The following is an 18,420-nucleotide window of genomic DNA, read 5'->3' on the forward strand; positions in this document are numbered from 1 at the left end:
AAAACATTATGGTTTGGCTGATGGTGTATTTATTTGTGAGAGGTCTGATCGAGAGGTCTCTGTGGCGGGAATCCCTCATTAAGATCAGGATTAGGCTGGGTGCTGAAAGCTGCATCCCATGCGGAGCCGGAGTCCTGAGCTGAGGCCAAGCTGCCATTTGTGGAGCAGGTGATGCCTCAGTGCCACAAGGCAGAGACTGGGGAGATGCTCGGAGGATCCTGATGTGGCCACATCCAGCATATCCCCCATGATCAGTCTGTTTAACCTCCGTGGCCTCTCTGGAAGAGGTACAATCGCAGTCCCTTGTCTCAGAGAACTGCGGGAGGATAAACACATTCCAGACGTGAGGCACTCAGACGCAGCAGTAATCACAGCTCGTATACGCACTTAAGATAGATGAGACACGGTGGCCTGATGTGGCAGAGGTCTCATGAGATCATCTGTCTATACATCAGCAGCAAACCAGCAAAGGGACTCTGGGAGAAGTCTGGTATATTTGGATATATTGGTTCTCCCTGGCTCTTGGTGAGGCTTGAAACAAGAGGACAAATGTCTGCAAAAAATATCCAGCTTGAAGAGGTGCTTATCCCTGGGAAGGGGACACACCCTCCCATCTCAGAGGTTTGTCCCTTAAGCACATGGTCTGCCCTCTTCATCTTTCCAGGATCCTCCCTGGAGAGGAGGCAGGGGATATCTATAGGTTGGACATAGGATTTGGAGCCCAGCTGGGAGGCACAAGGAGAAGGGGGATCCATTTAGGTGGGAAAATCTCTGCCTGCTTCTGTGCTGCCTTGTTCCTCCCCTGATCAGCTCCCCATGCTGTGAGATTGCTCCCTCTAGCCCGGCCTCACGTCACCTCATTAACGGAAGACCAGAGAGCCGTGTCCTCTGCTGGCCCTTTTAGCAGGGAAATACCTCTCAGAGGGAGCAGATGGTTCGTGTAAGGCTCCTTCTGTGTTCATCCTGGGTCTTGTGTCTCTGCTCTGCCTCTTGCCTGCTTTGGAGATTTGGTTTGAGCCAACACGAGTGGTGTGTCAAAGAAGGGAAGCGAGTGAGCCTGCTGTGTGATGGAGCACAGAGCCTGAGCTACGGGCCCTGGTTGGGTTGGGATGGGTTGGGTTGGGTTGGGTTGGGATGGGTTGGGTTGCATTGGGACGGCCACCACGCTGAACATGCTGTCCCACCTCCCTTTGTTGCTTGTGTCCCTCCTGTCTTTTGGTTGCTGGGTGACTCAACAGAGGTTCAACTGACCCACTTGATGGCCAAGCATGTCCTTCCAGGAGGTAGTTGGAGGCCTGGTCGCCACTGTATTAACTGGAGCATTTCAGCTGGCTCCAATCCTGTCGGCAGCTCAACCGTCCCCTTGTTTACTGTTGAAATAATTACTGCTTTGCCATAATATTAGCTCTGAGCCGTGACTCCATTACCATTATCGCCGGAATATTACCCATTTATTATCTCCCAGCAACCCTGGAAGATGAACACTAGGCTTCAGAGACCAATTGTTTTACAACAGACAGGATCTTGGTGTGCATTGTTTAATGAGGTAAACTACATTATAGCTGGCATTAATTTGGCTGCGGTGTTCTCCACTAAATCATTGTTAACCTGTAAATCTGCCACCACTTTTGATACTCGTTTAATCAGCGTGTGCCGGACAGAGCAGCCGGGCAAAGGGTCAGCGGTGGTCCTGCTCTGCTTGTATCATGTAGGGTGTACAAATAGGGGAAATAAATAGGCCATGGAGAAGCAGGACTTCGGGATGGACACTGGTTTTTGTGTGGTTGTGGTGAAGGAGGCAGCTGGCATTGCCATGGGTTGCTTGAGAAGAGTGTGAACAAATGCGACAGATCCAGCAAGATCCTGACAGGGGCAGAGGGAACATTAATCCTGTTGAGTGCCAGCAGCTTCCCCATCAGCTCCCATGGGAGTGGGATCTGGGCCAGCAGGAGACAGAATCTGGTGGAATTACGTCATGGGCTCCAGGTTTTTTCCCTAAGGAATGACTAAAACTCAGCGTGCCATGTGGGAAGCTCCTTTTAGCATTTCCCTTCCTGATGCACCCTGGTTCCTCCTGCTTTTTCAAAGCAATAGGAGATTATGTACTTTTATGTGTATAAAAGTAGTATTTTTGATTTCCTTCATGGTGGAAATGAACTCTTTGAGCTGATTTTGCATATTTGGCATAGCTACCTTTAAAATATGCATCTTGGTACAAAAATAACGAAACCCCTTCCAGCTACAAATGAGGCAATGTCTTTCCCTTAAGAAAAGGCGGGGAAAAACCCTCTTGGTTTCAAGACATTCCCTAAATGCAGCTTTGCAACGTCACACTTTCCCTATTTGCCAGAGGCAGAGTGGGCTCTGCTCCTCATCACGGTCTGGGGAAGCATCTGCCTGCTGTCCTAATAGGAGGCAAAAGCAGGAAGCCCTGCCTGCACTCCCAAATTTTATCCTGTGTCTCATCCCCTCGGTCTCTGACCACCTTTCCCACGAAGGTGAGACCCACTGAGGAGTTGTAAATGCCCTGATCCGTGCTCTGCATGGCATAACCCGCAGGAAGAAAGGGGTACGTGAATATTTCTTTGGCGTGGTGGGACAAAGCAGACAAAACCCAACACACCAGCAGTGTCAGCTTGTTGGATTTTCCATCTCTTCTTTCCTGCTGAACACAACTCCCTGTTTCCCTGATAAATGCATGGCTTTGTGTCACTCCCTGCCTGGGACTCTCCTTTCATTCAGCTGGCCTGGAGAAGAGCAAGGGACAGGAGTGTCTGAGATTCCAGAGATCTCCACACAAATTAAAACCTTTTATCAGCCCGTAATAGCTGTGCAAACTAATTATATTTGGGCCAAACTTTGCCAGCCACTCCCCTGAGGTATTATTATAAAAATCTGAGCTGTGGAAATGCGTCCCCATTCTGTCAACACCAGGTCGCTCCAGCTATAGAAAACTCTGCTCTGGCTCCTTTTAGCTCCCGTGATGTGCTTTGCATAAGCTGCTGCTGTTGTTTTCGGGAAGGAGAGAACCCGGCTGGGCTGTGTCACACGTGGCCCAGGTCTGCTGAGCCAAGGACAGGGCTGTGTGCCGGGGAATAGCACTGAAATATTTATTTGCACAAGCCTTGCTGGCCTGGCTCGGTTTGTAGCCATCAGCATGGCTTTGGGGCTGTGGGTGCATGTGGATACAAAAATGCTGTTAGCAAGAAATTTTCCTGCTTCTTTCTAAGCCCATGAGATATTTTTCTCCCTCACGGAAGATATCAGCAGAGTTCTATAAGCTATGAACACCTGCGACTTTGCAGAGCTTTGTTTATGGTACAGTAAGAAAATATTTTGACAATGGATGATTTAGGATTTTAGCCAATCACCCCAAGGGGGGGCTGATCCTTTGACCAATTAGACTGTGAAGAAAAAAGTCTATAAAAGAGTTCATAAAATAATTAAATAAATCAATTTTGCTGCACAATTCCTGCCTGCTGGATCTCTCTCCTCTCCTCTCGATGGCTGCGGGATACAGTAATAGGTGCACAAGTACTTCCATCCCTGGAAAAATGGGATGTGGTGATGAGGGGTGGGAAGGGTGCTGGCAAGGTGGGGATGCTCAAACCACAAGAATGAGCAGCACAGGGAGAAAGCACATGAGGCTGTACGTGGATGGTTTTCCCAGTGCTGGTACCTTGCTGGGTGGCTCCTTGTGGTGTTGGAGCTGATTTCCACCCAAATTTGTTCTTTCTTTTTCCTGGCATCACCGTTTGCTCCATTCCTTGCCTTATAACCTTGCTCCCAAGGGTGCACGGCTCAGGGCACCAAAGACACCCCCCATGTTCACCCACCCCCACTGTCCATACATGGAGGCAGCACAAGGGAATGCTTTGAGCCAAACTTCCCAGAGGGAAGGAGGTTTTTGCCCTCTGCCACCATTCCCCCACCATCCTTGCACTCTTCCTGGGGTTCAGATTGCCGGCTAATGGGGCGGAGCTACTGCTAGAACTCTCCATTAATGGAGCAGAATATAAACAGAATAAAGCCTTCATTTCCCGGGCTGTGATTTCATTATTAATATACTTTACAGTTCACAGGTTGTTCATTTGCTTCCATGTTTTCTCAGCTGGTGTAATCTGCTGCGCGGAGTGAGAAGAGTCATAAAATTTCCATTTCCAGTTGAATGTGCGTCCAATTCGCCGTGAAATGTTTCTCTCCGTCGTGAATATTAAGTTCCCGAGGAGTCGGTAGCCCTGGGATTAGGCAGGGCAGGTTGCCAGCCCCTCTCTGTGTCCCAGGGGTGCAGGAGAGAAGTGGGTGTAGAGGAGGAAAGGTGACAAGGTGAAGAGTAGGGACTGAGGGAAGGACCACGTGGCAGAGGGAGGAAGAGGGAAAAGAGGAGGAGAGAAAGTGAGGGTAGAGGGAAAGGGAGGAAACTGAGTGAGTGGCAAAGTGACTTCAGGGAGGGATGTGGTGGGCGGAGGATGCTCTGACAGAACTGACCTACACTCACCTCCTCGTTTCCCTGTCCCATGACCTTGACACTTGTCAGGAAAGATGTTGCACCAGTGTTTGCCCCAGTTTGTAAATCAGTTGTTGATGTCTGTGCTCGGTCACTGCCGTGGGCCTCAGGGCTGTGCCCTTCCCCTGGCCTGAATATGGGTAGAAAAAGAGTCTCCTTGTCTCTGGTGAGGCTGAGAAACACTGCTGTGCTTGTAAGGGCAAGGAGCTGGAACGTGCTGGCGAGCCGGAGCAGCTCAGCTGCCCGGTACTGAGCTGGAGAGCATCAGTGAAGAGCCACGGAGCTATAATACCATTGCAGACACAGAAAAAGGGATTTTCACTTGAATTTGGGGAGAGAAAAAATCATGTTCTGCTCATGTTAAACAGCCAGCAGGAACTTTGCTGTGTACTTAGGGTATTTAATGGCTTGTAGCAAAGCAATGGGTTTCTGGGGCAGGGCAGCAGGAATTTGGGTAGTTGGGGTAGGTGGTCATGCCCCGAGGCTGGGAAGGTGGCGGGACCGGCAGTGCTGTGGAGGGGTGCCCACAGCTGCAGCGCCACTGGCAGTGGGCACATCTGGCAGCACATCTGGCATGCTGCCGCAGCTGGAGGTGGTGAGGGGTGTGTGCCCTGGCTACCCCCTCCCCAGCCTTGCAATAGCAGCACAGGATGTGGTGTCACTGCTGGGAAGGGGGACAAAAGGGCAAATCATGGTGGCGTGCCCAGGCAGTGGGGGTAACTCAGGCACTGCCCCGAGCCGATGGCACCGTTTCCTTCCGACTCTTTGCTGAAATTACTTCAGCCACAGCATTCCTCACTGCAGGGGAAAAAAATGCCTCTTCCTTTCCCATCTTCTCTCGGTCGAGTCAAGATAATAATAGTCTTTTTCTGATCCCCTGAACTTTCCCATCTGCTTGGTAAAACAATGGCAATTCTTTTTCCTCCTGGCCTCTCTCTCTGTCTTCCTCTCTTTTATTTTTATTCTCCTACAGTATAATTTAAAGCCAGAGCAATGCTGTAGCCCATGGGTTTTTCCCCTTCCTGTGACACACTGCTGTTATTTAAAATGGCTTTTCCCTTGCAGAGCAATGCCTCTCGCTGCCCTCCCAGCTCCTGTAGCAGGGCCAATACCTACACAGAGGCCTGAGGAGGGGATGACAGTCTCAAGAAAGGGAGCTAAGCCCAGTCTCCAGTCCCCCAGTCTCAGCCACCCAGCATCATCCATCCCTGAAATTCCTGTCACAACCTCCCCATCCCCCTTCCCCAGGCTCAGGGCATCCCCACCAGCCCCCCAGAGCCCCAAACCCAACCAACTCATCACCCCTGCATTTCCCTGCCTTCTCTCAATAAGCCACAATATTGCGAGTGATCCTGCAGAAATGGAGACATCAGTGCCATAAAACACGAGGGACAGAGCAAGGCCACTGGGCTGGAAAATAGCGTGTCTGAAAAAATAAAGACAGGATAAAGATGATGGAGAGGCAACAGCAGGTCTCACCCTGCCGTGATTCAGATGGCTCTGGGGGGTGAAGAGTGGTCAGGGGGGTCCCAGGGGAAAAGGAGGGGTGGAAAATATCCCCCATTTGCAGAAAGTCGTGGCAGCGACACAGTCCAGGCTTGCCGTGAGCTGCCTGCAGGGGTATGCGTGGAGAAGGGAAAGTTTCCCAGATCCCCATGACTTCTTGCCAGCACTGGGGATGGATTTAGCCGGCACTTGATGCTTATTTTTTTACTCTAATGCCATTATGCCACTTGCTTCCCATCTGAGGGATATTTCCCTAATGCGGCTGAAATACAGCTTAGCCGAGGTTACAGCCATTTAATGCTTTGCATTGCAATTGCTTCTTAAGAGCTTGTCCTGCGGAGAAAGCCTTGGGGTTTAAATTTCCAGCCGGAGGGACCCTTTGGTCCTGGATGCCAGCAGCTTTTTTTCACACAAATCCAGAGGAAAGCAGGGTGCCTCGAGTTTGGCAGGGGTTGGGAGTGCTTTCTCCTGCACAGCAATGCGGTTGTATGGAGGGGTTGGAAAGGGGTGTGGTGGATCTCCCGTAGAATTTTTTGGGGGTTCTTTGCAAAGCACCTGCAGATAGCAGGCAGGAGCAACCTCGGTTCTTGGTGTCTCTCTCCTTGCCAAGCCCTGTGCACCACAGCTTCTCCCAGAGCCAGCGAGGAAGCTGCCAGAAATGGGATGAGCTCCAGAGGAGCCAAGTTGCGACAGGATTTAATGGAGGAGCAGCGTTCCCACAAAAAGGATGTGTGTTTGAGCCATTTTCTCTGGCAGCATCTGTCGCTCTCCAACATCTTGGTACCATTGCAACAAATTATTTAACCACTACCCACTGCACCCCATCTGTTAGGCAGCCCTTCCACATGGATGGGGCCCTACTTCCCACCTTTCCAAAGGAACTCACCAGCAAAGGCTGAGCGCCAAACAACAGGACAAATTAAATCAAAAGCACAGCTTTGGCACCCAGGGGGAAAATGCACATCAGCTTTGACTTATTGCATGGCGCACGCTTACAAGAGAGAAGCAGCGGCTTTTGTCACTGCAAGGGGCCATGAAAAATGAATTAGGGCCGCTGCTGGGAGAGGGCACGCAGGAGAATCTTTCATTCCGGCAACGCTGTCCTCTCTCACCTTGGAAGCGGCTACGGGGAAAAAATCACAGGGAAGATGGCGGAGTAAAGAAAGAAAGGAGAGAGGACTTCGTGTTGGGCATCTCGTTGGATGCCCTGGGTTGTGGGAGAGAACATGGGAGGAAGAGTGGTGCCAAGAGCAGTGTTGTTGCTCAAGCAGGAGCACGGAGCTGCTGGGAGATGCTGTCTCCTCAGGAACTCTCTGGAGAGGGCTTGGCTCTGTGGGAGCCTTGACACTGATTTTCATGTACCTTTTGCATTTGTTTCTGCAAGGAGGCAGAAAAGCTCCGTGGGAAGTGGCTCCATGCCAGTCACAGCCTCTGCCAAGCATCAGTCCCTCCCAGTGTCACCACAAGGGTCACCCTGCCTTTCCAGGGCCAAGGAGGAAGGTATCCAGCTCATGCTGGTGATAATGGGTGGATATCATTAGGAACAGCAGCCCTCTAACAAGCCCCGCACCCTTCTTTGCTGCAGATCTGACACCACGTAAGCTCTTTGTGAACTGTAACCGTGGCTAATTTGCTCTAACAGGGTAGCACGTGCCCTCTGGACCTTTTTTGAGGGTTCAGTGTCCTTACCAGCACCCCAGGAGGAGGCAGGGGCTGGGAGAGGCTGAAGACAGTAGCTGCCACTTTGCCAAGCCTCGAGCTGCCTGTGAGCTCTCCGTCTCACCGAAATAAAAGGGCTCATTCTTTATTCGACTCATTTACTCCTGAGTTAGAGCCTCGTTCAAGGGTGGTTGGTCCCCGAGTTGTTTTGTTTTGTTTCTTTAAATATTAATTTCCATAATCCATTTATTTCCCAAGGAACTACTTCTTGCAAACAAAAGGTTTAATGCTCCTCTTTTATTCCTGGTAACAAATAAGTTGTCTGAGACGTGCAAACATCCAGGCAGCAGTGAGCCGTGCGCCGGCTGACGCCACAAACCGCGCTAAGGATGCGCAGGGAAGGGGGAGACGCATCCCTGAGGGATCACGGGTGCCATGGCAGCATCTCCCTGGAGACACTCACCCAGAGAGGAAGGGCAGCGAGCCCGGCCAGCACCGGGAAGCCCCCACAACCCGGGATTCCAATCTTTTGCATGGAGGCGTCTCTGACATGCCTTTTTGAGAGGGAAGATTTGAGAGCCGAAGGCCAGGAAGCACAATAGAAGATAGACTGCTTGTACCTCATTGTCTGGAGAATAGATGGGCTGCAGGCTCCCGGAGAATAGGAGCTGCCACTCAGGTGGCTTTAATAGAACAGGCGGCAGATAGATTTCAATAAAAGAAATGAGTATAAATATTGTTAGCGGAGAATAGAGGGAAAGTGAAAAAGATCTTGTTTAACGAGTCACAGTGGGAAACTTTCAAGGACTTTTAAGCTAAAAACTCTTCACAATGGTGCTATAATGGCTGGCTCAGGCGACTCGGCTGCGCTGCGTAGCATCGGTGGGGCGAGCGGAGTGGGCAGGTGTCCCTGGAACACCGTGGGGAAGGGCACGGCAGGGAATCCAAGACTGGTTTGGGTTGGAAGGGACCTTGAAGACCATCTCGTTCCAATGCCCTGCCATGGACAAAGTCACCTTCCACTAGACCAAGTTGCTCAGGGCTCCAGTGCCTTGCTTTGGCTGCCTCTGGAGTTGATGCCAATATATTGATCATATGTGACCTCAGGCTGAGTGGCCAGGAGATGTGGTGGCATCTGGAAGGTCTCTGCAGGTCACATGTGAGATGTGTGGCATGGGCCCACTTAATAGTTAAGTATCAGAGTTGTTGTACGAGATATGAGCCCCAAGGGGATCTCAGGGATGCACTGAGCAAATGTAGCCACAAACGTGGGTCCTGTCTCAGTTCTAGCTCTGTGTTGAGCTAGAAGTTGAAGAAGATGTCTTTCCTGGCAGCAAAGAGTGGAGGTTTGGCTGCAGGGCCACTGCCCTCCTGATGGCTCCGCGTTGGAATGTGCCTGACCAGAGCCCTGCCAGCTCCAGGAGCTCCCCAAGAAGATCCCCCAAGAATCCCCATGTCCTGACCTTGTGGTCACGGGCAGCCAGAGATGGAACCTTCAGCAATAGTCCCCTGTACTCATGTCAGCACAAAATCAGGCCTGGGAGGGTCCTCTGTCGCATCTTGAAGCAAAACTCAAAGCACCATCAGCTCACCTATCCCCCAAAGAGCTGGAAGGGGAAGAGAAGCCACAGCATTGCATGGCCACATGCAAGGAAAGGCTCCCACAGCCCCAGGGAGGAGGGGACACTGATACCAGTGCAGGATAAGGACTTTATGGCCACCCCTGTCCCTCACAGCCTGTACTGCTGAGCACAAGGAGCAAAATTGGCTGTGAGAGTTCCTCCAAATCCAACATAATAAAGGATCCAAGTACGGAAGACATGATGCTTTTTCTCTCTCTGGTGACACCAGTCACAGCTGGTGATGGTCACCACCCCTGGGGCGTGAGGATGAGGAGGGACTGCAGCAGTGGAGGGAGCTCCTGCCAACCTCCCATGTCCCTGAGTGCTGCACGGTGCCAGGCAGCGAGTGCACCATCCCCTGGGGCTTTGCACAACATCAAGCCGTGGAAACGCGCTCATTAACATGGAAAAGCATGTCAGAGGAGAGATTTCCTTCCTTGTCATCGGGAAACTTCAAAACCAGAGTGGCTTGGCCCCGTGTAAGCGCGCCGCAGACTGATACGCTGTGTGCCTGTTGTCTGGGCTGATGGTCCCTCTTCTGAAGGCTTGCAAACATGAAGAACAGGAGGTTTGTACCCCGTACATCATGTAGGTGTGCTTCCTAAAGGGATTGCTCATCTCAGGGTGGGTCACAGATGGAACTGGGCTGGAGCCTGTGATTCAGGGATGCAATATTCACGAGAGGAGGAGAGGAGTTTGTCTGGGTCGATAGGGTAATCTTAAAAAAAATCATTTTTTTAATGATTGTGCTGGCTGGTTTCCAGCAGGTTAATTACCCCTAATCTTTGTCCACTGGAGCATGGCAACATTAAGCTGGCACAGGGGAGCTGAAAAGAGGGAGTGCACGGAGGAGAAGCTGCCCTAGCTGGGGTCATTCACCTGATCAAACAAAAATGGGAAAGGGAATTTCAGAAATGCCTGAACTTTGTTCCTTATGTGTTAATTGAGCCATCAGGAGAGGCCAATACTGGTTAATAAGAGGTGAAGCAGGTACATCTCCCAGTTTGGCTGGGGCATGTACTGGAGGCAGCCTTAGCTCTTGTTTACCCACATACCTGGGGCTGTGTCATGCCTCCTTTGAGAGGGATTTGGGGTGATTTGGGGTGATTCCTTCCCCCACCTCCTTCCCCATCCTCTCTGATTCTGCTAAACCTCCCATCCTGCACTTGTCTTCTTGCTGCTGCATGAAGGAGAGGTGAAGCGGGTCTCAGGTGCCAACAATTCTCTTATTACCTTTGTGTGTTTTATTTATTTACCATAAACTGTTATAGGATGGCCATCAGCACCGCAGCGGGGTGACGTTTGAAATATATGGCTCTCGGGTTTAGTGCGTCACTCGGAGCCGGGAGTCTGCGCGATGTTAATTTTTATTGCCAGAAGTAGCCATAAATTGATAGTTGAGAATTGCTGTAGGGACTGTAATTAACTAGTTACTATTTCACCTCCAAAAGGAGCAATGTTTCACGCTCTTACTTTTACTTATCTGGAATCAGCTGCTGTCAACATCCGCTGAAGCCCGTATAAAGATTTATAGACCTTGGAGGTAAATATTGACTAATGGGCAGCTTGGCTTAATGTTCACCTTGAAGGACAATAAATTGTGCTATTGATTGAAGCGAGATGTCAATATCTGCATTGTTGTAAACATTTTAATAAAATTATCTCCATAAAATATTCTCTTTCTTTGGCTGATCCTGGCTAGTGGGATCAGTGCCTGGAAAATGCAGCAGCACGGTGTAGTGGGCAGGGCAGTGCTTTGGGATCAGTGGTGGGACTTTGGGCACCCAGATACCAAACCTGTTGTGGGACCACTGTTGAGGTTGTGCCTTTGGGCTTTAGAGGTGAAAATGTTGCAGCCCTGCATGGCTGGGCTGGCTCAGCTTGATCTGAGGTGCAGGGAGTTGGTACGGGCACAGGAAAGAGCTCCAAGGAAGCTTTTTTTAATGGCATCACAGGCAACCTTCAGCCAGGGAAAGCTGTGAGCGGTGTCCTAGAGACCTGAACATGGCTGCAACAGTGAGCCAGGGGACAGTGGCATGTAATTAATTTGGGAACATGTGTTCAGTTTCTGGTGAGTTATTATCTTGTCAGAAGCTCAATGGAAGCAAATGGGGAGGAGGAGTCAGAAGGGAGATGAGTCGGGATGGGAAAACGAGGAGAAGCGAGGGAAGGAGAAAGGCATGGGGAGAGGAATATGGATGCAGGAGGCATCTGCCCACACCTCATCGCATCCGTGCCGTGTGGGACCCCAAGCACAGCCTGGCCATCTGTTGGGTTTGCCTTGGTGCTCCGTGCCACACCAGGACCTCGCCTCTGTGGCTTCTCCACTGCTGTGATGGTCAAGCTTCTCCTTCCCTGAGGCTTCTAACGGAGATCTGCAGGGCAAGTCCTACATAGTGCGTGGTGGTCTGTGCGTAGCCTCCTGCTCACTGAGCACGAGGATTCAGGCTCTGCTCTTCCATCTCCCCGGATCGCACTGGGTTAGTTCATCATCCTTGGCTGATGAGCAAGCATTACACTTGTGCCTCGTCCGTGGCTGTTCCATTTCTGGCCTGTATTATATTATTAGTATTAATAATAATAATGATGGGTGCTGGCTGTGCTGGTTTTCTAGCTCCTGAGGAGATGAGAGAGCTCTCCATTAATTCCTGCAATATTTCAGCTCCTAATTGTGCTCAAGCAGAGACAGCCTTGAAAGTTCCCACCATCAATTCAGGCAGAGAGGGGTTGGTATTTCTCAGGGAACTCCTGGAGCTGCAGGACTCTGGTCAAGCCTTGCCCTGAGCATTCCCAAGCTCCAGGTTCTTCCAGGCTGTGATCCCACAGAGTGAAGCAGCTTTATGGATCTGGTTTTCCTGCAAAGCCACTTGTATAGGAGAGGACAGGGGGATGGTGTCTTAGTCACCTCGTGTCACCCACTTTACCAGCAGGCAGGGGTCCTTTATGTCACCTAAATCTTTGGGATGCTGTAGCTGGCACTGAGAAAGCATCCCTGGCCAGAGCCTCTAGCAGGGATGGTATTCCTAATGCTATTGTCATCTGAGCATGATTTATATCAAGCTGTGCAGGGCAGAAACAGGAGTCAGCTCCAGATCAGAGCATCCTGTCTCAGTCTGGGGCAGGCTCTGTTTGGCTGTAGCCAAATTCCCAGGATGCCAGACCCTGAGTGCCTGAACTTCGTGCTCTGCCTCTCCATCAGCCAATTACAGTGCACATATCTCAGACTTCAGTGCAACGCAGGCACGGAGGAAACCTTCATCCCCCAATTTCCTGAGCTTTTGCAGGTGGAAATCTGACCCTCGCAGTTACTTTGATGAAGTCTTTTGCTGGGGAACAAAATGCACTCAAGCTGCTTTGCTCCCTCATCAAACCAGGGACACAAATTATGGCTTGACTATGGCAAAAGCTAATTCTTGCCGTGCGCGAGCCGACTCCGGAACTTGGGAAAGGGCCTTTGGTTAGTTGGGAAGCAGTGTTATCTGAGCCTTTGCACAACCCAGAGTCAGATTTGTGTGCGAAGCATCTGAAGGCCACCGGCTGTGTCGTTACTTTATCAGCAGGCAGCGCTGTGCTACAGAGAAGCTGATTCTAGGTCAGCCACAAAAAGAATTTTCCCCCCCCCCCCCCCTCCTTTTTTTTGCAGTGCCGCAGGGCCGCTGGATGTAACGCTGTAATTTGTGTGTCTCTAAAGGATATTGATTTTGGGGTAACGCCTTCATATCTCACCCTTCAGTTGCACTAAGTACTGATGAGCTCAGCGGTTCGCACCACGAGCCACTTGGGTGGGAATTTCAGCTCAGGGCTGAGGACACTGGTGGATGTCAGCAATTCATCAACAGGAAAACTCACTTCACTCCTTTCCAAAGCTCACAGGGCTGCCTTCCCCGTTAGGTCAGCCTGGGAAGGTGGGATGCCCGTGTGTGGGCACAGGGTCCTCATTTCAGGGAGCAGTGGATGTGCAAAGTCCCGGGGATGCTGTGTGGAGGTGGCAGCTGTGAGGTCTGGTGCGAGGAGAGAGAGCCAAGGTGGGGTTTCATCACGGCTGAGCATACTTGCACTAGTTTGAGCTGACAATAGCGGCACCTGGGATTGCAGCGGCAGGATCCTGGCAGATGCCTGGGGTGCTCACTGTGTCGAGCTGTTCCAGGGCATTACAGGAATACCGTTGGTGCTGGCTTTCCATGGTGGGTGGTGGAGTCTGACCACACTATTCCTGTGGCACAAGAGATGCCATAAAAGCATCAGCCGGTGGGATGCAGGTGGTGTGTGTCCCGCTGGGAGCCTCCCACATGTGGATTTTGCATGCATTTGTTAGGAGCAGGACGCACACGGTTGAGCAGTCAAGCGCAGCGAGTTGCGGCCCGTCAGGTCACGCCAGTACAGACAGAGGTATCCGGGTGGGAAGTGAGGGCTGGCCGAGCTCACGGCATCCCCCTGGGGACCAGGGACCTGTGCTTGGCCTCTCTGCCATTGGCACTCACTCCCAGAAACAGCTGTCCAGAGCTAATTTATTTCCTAATGCTGCAGCAATGTTAATTTATAAATTACACTGGTAATTCGAGCTATTATTAATTTCAGATGGTGTAGGGCAAGCCTAATTAAAATATGACACCAATTGCCACACATATGTACCAAGGACTACCGTTTAAAATTTATAGGAATATTAAGTGTGACACAGGGCTCAGAGATGTTCCGTGCAGTAATTACAGCACCCTGGCTGCGGGAGATCCAGTGGGGAGATGTAAACAACGGGAAAGGGAGAAGTTGTCCCTGTTTTGAGGGCTGCAAAAAGTCATTTTTGCTGCTTGTTTGGGGGGAGAACGTGGGGACTCTTGTGCCCCAACCTGCTCCTGGTCGGCCAAGCACTGTGCGTTTCCAGGAGTGGGTCAAAATAAAGTGAGCTCCTGCAAGGAATGAGGGCTGAAAGATGCCAGAGGGAAGGAAATGCCACTGATTGCATCTTTCTGGCTTTGAGTGAAACTGGAAGCTGCACTGCAGCCTGGATGGGGAAGAGGGGGACAAGTGCAGGCCCCCCAGAAATGAGCCTGGGGTGGCACAGGGATGAGGTGTTGCAGCTAAAGGGAGGTGTTGGCTCCACCACTAATGGGATTAGACTTGCTGTGAATTAATTGAAGCTGAAAAACTAGAGAAGGGTGTTTGTGTGAGCTGGGTGAGCCTGGAGGTACCTCCCAGCAGGGCCGATGTGCAGAGGTGACCTCAGCTCATTTTGCAGGGGGCAGGTTTGCCCACTTTGCCCACCCTGAGCACCTCAGGGACATTTTCTCCAGGAAGTGATGCTCTCAGTGAGGCCAGAGCTGCTGGCCACTGTTTGCAGAAACCTTTCTGGCAAGGATTTTCTTGGGATGGAGGGGCACGGGTACAAGAGCATTCCGGGCTGGGACTTGCAGGCTGGGTGTCCTAGTGCAGAGTGACACGCTCACACATGGTGACCAGCCAGTGGGCACACGTTTGTTGTGCCTCCCCATCACTCAGGGCCCTCTGTCTCTGCCTCTGCAGCCGTGGGCTTCATCAGTGAGGATGAGTACCTGGAGATCACGGGGATCACGCGGGAGCAGTCGGGAGAGTACGAGTGCAGCGCCTCCAACGATGTCTCAGCGCCCGTCGTCCAGCGAGTCAAAGTCACCGTCAACTGTGAGTACCTGGGGGCCATCAGGGGACAGGGGTGGGGCTGGACCGGGTCACTGTGCTGCCCCACAAGGGAGTGGCACTTGGAAGTGAGGCACACAAAGGCCCCAGAGCGAGACAGGCGGCAGCAGTTTTTCTGAGCAGGTGGTATTTTGCCCTATTTTCCCCTTCTTTTCGAGCTCCATTTTTTTCCACCACCTCCTCCTCAGCTGTCTCCATCAACCTGGGTTTTCTGCCCATGGAGAGATGCTGTGCTGATAACCTCTGAGGAGAGGAGAGAAGTGAGCAGTAAATAGAACTTTTTTTTTTTCTGTTAGAAAAAATGAGAGAGAGAAAGAAAGGAGCGTATTTCGTGCTCAGGCATACGTGAAGATCCTCCTAAGCCCCTCTCTGGTTACTCCAGTAGCTGGACATGTGGCACCCATGAGTTAGGGGCCTCTTGTTTTTGGAAGAGAACCCCCATGAGCCTGAAAACCTCTGGACAGCAGCACCAGAGTGGCAGGAGCTGAGCATGAGCTCAGAGATGATTTCGGCTCCTTCCCATGTGCAGGGAGAGAAAGGAGATCTTGAGGAGCAAGGGGAAGGGATAGGAATCCCCAAGGCTGCTGTGCATTGACCCTGAGTTTCCCTTCTCCCCACAGACCCGCCGTACATCTCGGATGCAAAGAGCACCGGCGTGCCCGTGGGGCAGAAGGGCATCCTGCTGTGCGAAGCCTCTGCTGTCCCCTCCGCCGACTTCCAGTGGTACAAAGATGACAAGCGGTAAGAGCCTGGGGGGCACAACAGGGGGGAAGACACCGGCCCCACCTGAGCTGCTCCCAGTGCCAGCAGCTTTGGCTCATAACCCTTGGCACAAGTCCGGTTTGGATTCCGATGCAGGTCCCTCTAACAGGAGCAGATTGTGCTTGTCCAGGGCAAATCCAGGCATTCCAGCTGGCAGCCAGCATCCACAGCTGGAGCTGCCACCCCCCAGGATCTGTTAAAGGCTTTGTATTTAACTCATCACATTTGTGGAGGGGGATTTTCCTGGGAATCTCTTTCAGCCCTGCTGGGGCAGGATTGCTGCTGCCGTGCCTCTGTTTGAAGGTGTTGAGGTAAATCCCTGCTTGGGTGAAGCGTAACAACCAAAATGGATATTGGCAGCATGAATCCAGGCACTTAAAAGTGGATGAAACCTCTGTCATCTCTTTAAACACTTTGGCCAGAAGGCAGCTCTTGGAAAGGCAAAAGAAATGTGGTGTTGGTCAAGACACAGGGTTTGCTATGCCCCAGAGACAGCCTGCCCTGCTTTGGGGTGAAAATGGACCTTTTAGGTCAACCAGCTACTTCTGTGTCCTGCCAAAGCAACAGCACAGGGACATGGCTGGGGAATGAGGAGTGGAACAGCACAGCCCAGGGTAGGTCCCACTCTGGAGAAATTGCCTCTCTTTGACCTCAGGCAAAGGGGTTTTAACCAATTTTTGCGTTGATTAATCCCTGGAATGCCCAGAGGGGCCATGGTGTGGCCAAACACAGGACAAGCCACACCAGTCACTGATAAGGAGGGATGTTTTAGCCAAAAATCTCCAGTGCTCCAGAAGCTGGAGAGGAGTCTGGGTCTGCCTGCCTTGCCTGGTTTGAGAGGAAAGGAGCAGCAGAGTGTACAAAGCTGCAGATGTTTGCGTGGCAGATGAAAGGCGCTGCTCAGAACTAGGTCAGATCACGAGAGCCTGCGGAGCAGCGGCAGGAGCGGGCTCAGCCTGCTTGATCAGCACCCAGCATGGATCATAATGGGAATCCAGCACTTTCCGTGAGGAATTAGCAAGTAAAAGAGCTTCAGGAGCTGAGCAGGATGGGGACACCAGTACAGGGAAGCCCAAGCTCTTGGTTAATGCTTCAGCATTTGTGCTGGCTGAGAAGCCTCCCCACTGCGGTGGGTGCCCATCGCATCACCCAGCTGGGACACGCAGGGATGAGGGAAGAGGAAGGTGAAGGAAGGCATCCCGCAGAGCAGAGAGGACTGAGGACATGAGAGAGAAACCAGGCTCTTCTGTATGCTGGGAATGAGCCTTTCCCAGATTCCCTCCCAGGCTTTGGAGCTTCCCTCTCTCTGCACAGCATTTGGCAAGTCCCAGCACCATCCCGTGACTCTGCAGCACAGAGGATGCCTCTGGTCAGCACGGGGATGGTGTGGGCTGGCAGCTGGAGACCCAGCAGAACAGCAGCCATCTCCCGTATCTTGCCCAATACCTTCCCTCTTCTCCCAGACTCATGGGCACAACCAGGGGATAACTGCGCATGGGAAATAGCGGGCACTTCTTCTCCTGATGCCACCCCCATGACCTCCCGTTCCTCTTTTCTCCCAGACTGGCTGAAGGTCAGAAAGGGCTGAAAGTGGAGAACAAAGCCTTCTTCTCCAGACTGACTTTCTTCAACGTCTCCGAGCAGGACTACGGCAACTACACCTGCGTAGCCTCCAACCGGCTAGGGAACACCAACGCCAGCATGATCCTCTACGGTGAGTAGGGCTGAGGGAATCAGCCAGGAAAGGGGAATGGCTTCACAGTGACACCACCAATGGCAGAGACATGGCAAGGGTCTCCCATGTCTTTTGGGGGAGATGTGTGTTTGCTGTTGATCCTTTCTGCCCTTGGCATGTGGGCTGGAGGTTGTGGTGAGTCCAGGGAAGGGAGAGCCTCCAAACCTGCCTCCTGATTTAGGTCCAGTGTCTCCCACCATTCAGAGGGGTTTGGCACTGTGTTTGGGATCCGCCAATGCAAAGTTAGGAGCTGGCTGCAGGTTTCCATCTTCTTGCTCTGATGAGTATCTAGGAGAGCCTCTGTGTGAAGGCATCCCCCTGTGTTGATGGGTGGGAGGAGAGATGGTGCTCAGGGTCATTGCTGCCCAATTCCTATGTGAGAATAAACAGGCCCCCTGCTCCATCACCTTCCAGGTTGTGTTTTCCGCTGCTGCCAAGCAGATACATCCTTATTGTTGTTGCCAAGGAATATGGGAAGGTGTGGAGGGCAGGGAGGAGGAGAAGGTTTGTACCTTTGTCCCAGTGTTTTCCCTGTATGCTGGACCTGGGATGAGAGCAATGCATCCCTCTGACACTGCTCATGTCTGGGATGGGCTGTGATTGATTGATGTGTTTGTCGAGCCTCTTCAGGTGGCAGCAAAACCAGAGCAGGGGCTGTGCTCACCAGGAGCCAGAACTGGATGGCAGATCTCATCCCTGGGCACTGCTTGGGGATATTTGCCTGCTAGGGTGTGGGGTGTGTGGTTCTCACAGCTGAACCATACAGGAGAAGTGGGGACTGGGGACCTCCAGCCTCTCCTGATGTCACCCTAACATTGTCCTCCTCCTTGCCACCTGGTTGTTGTGCCTGGTCATCTCCTTGTCTCTCGTTATTGTGTGGTCAGAGGGGAGCAGAGCAGCGTGACAGATGAGCCTTCCTCATCCCCCGGCTCCATGGGGATGGCTCAGGGCAGGCTGTGCCC

The 18,420-nt window shown here is 51.9% G+C and overlaps 1 protein-coding gene across 4 annotated transcripts in view; it reads left to right on the forward strand.

The window, feature by feature from the left end:
- LOC125338382 (protein CEPU-1) overlaps positions 1-18,420 on the forward strand; it is a 356,024-nt gene that overhangs the window by 332,600 nt on the left and 5,004 nt on the right. For all 4 annotated transcript variants that reach the window (XM_048329065.1, XM_048329067.1, XM_048329064.1 and 1 more), the window contains 3 exons: positions 14,812-14,946; positions 15,582-15,702; positions 17,286-17,437. In XM_048329065.1, coding sequence (XP_048185022.1) covers positions 14,812-14,946; positions 15,582-15,702; positions 17,286-17,437 — 408 coding nt within the window. The remainder of the gene's footprint in view (positions 1-14,811; positions 14,947-15,581; positions 15,703-17,285; positions 17,438-18,420) is intronic.

This window comes from Corvus hawaiiensis, chromosome 25, assembly GCF_020740725.1.
Source record: "Corvus hawaiiensis isolate bCorHaw1 chromosome 25, bCorHaw1.pri.cur, whole genome shotgun sequence".
Taxonomy (NCBI): domain Eukaryota; kingdom Metazoa; phylum Chordata; class Aves; order Passeriformes; family Corvidae; genus Corvus; species Corvus hawaiiensis.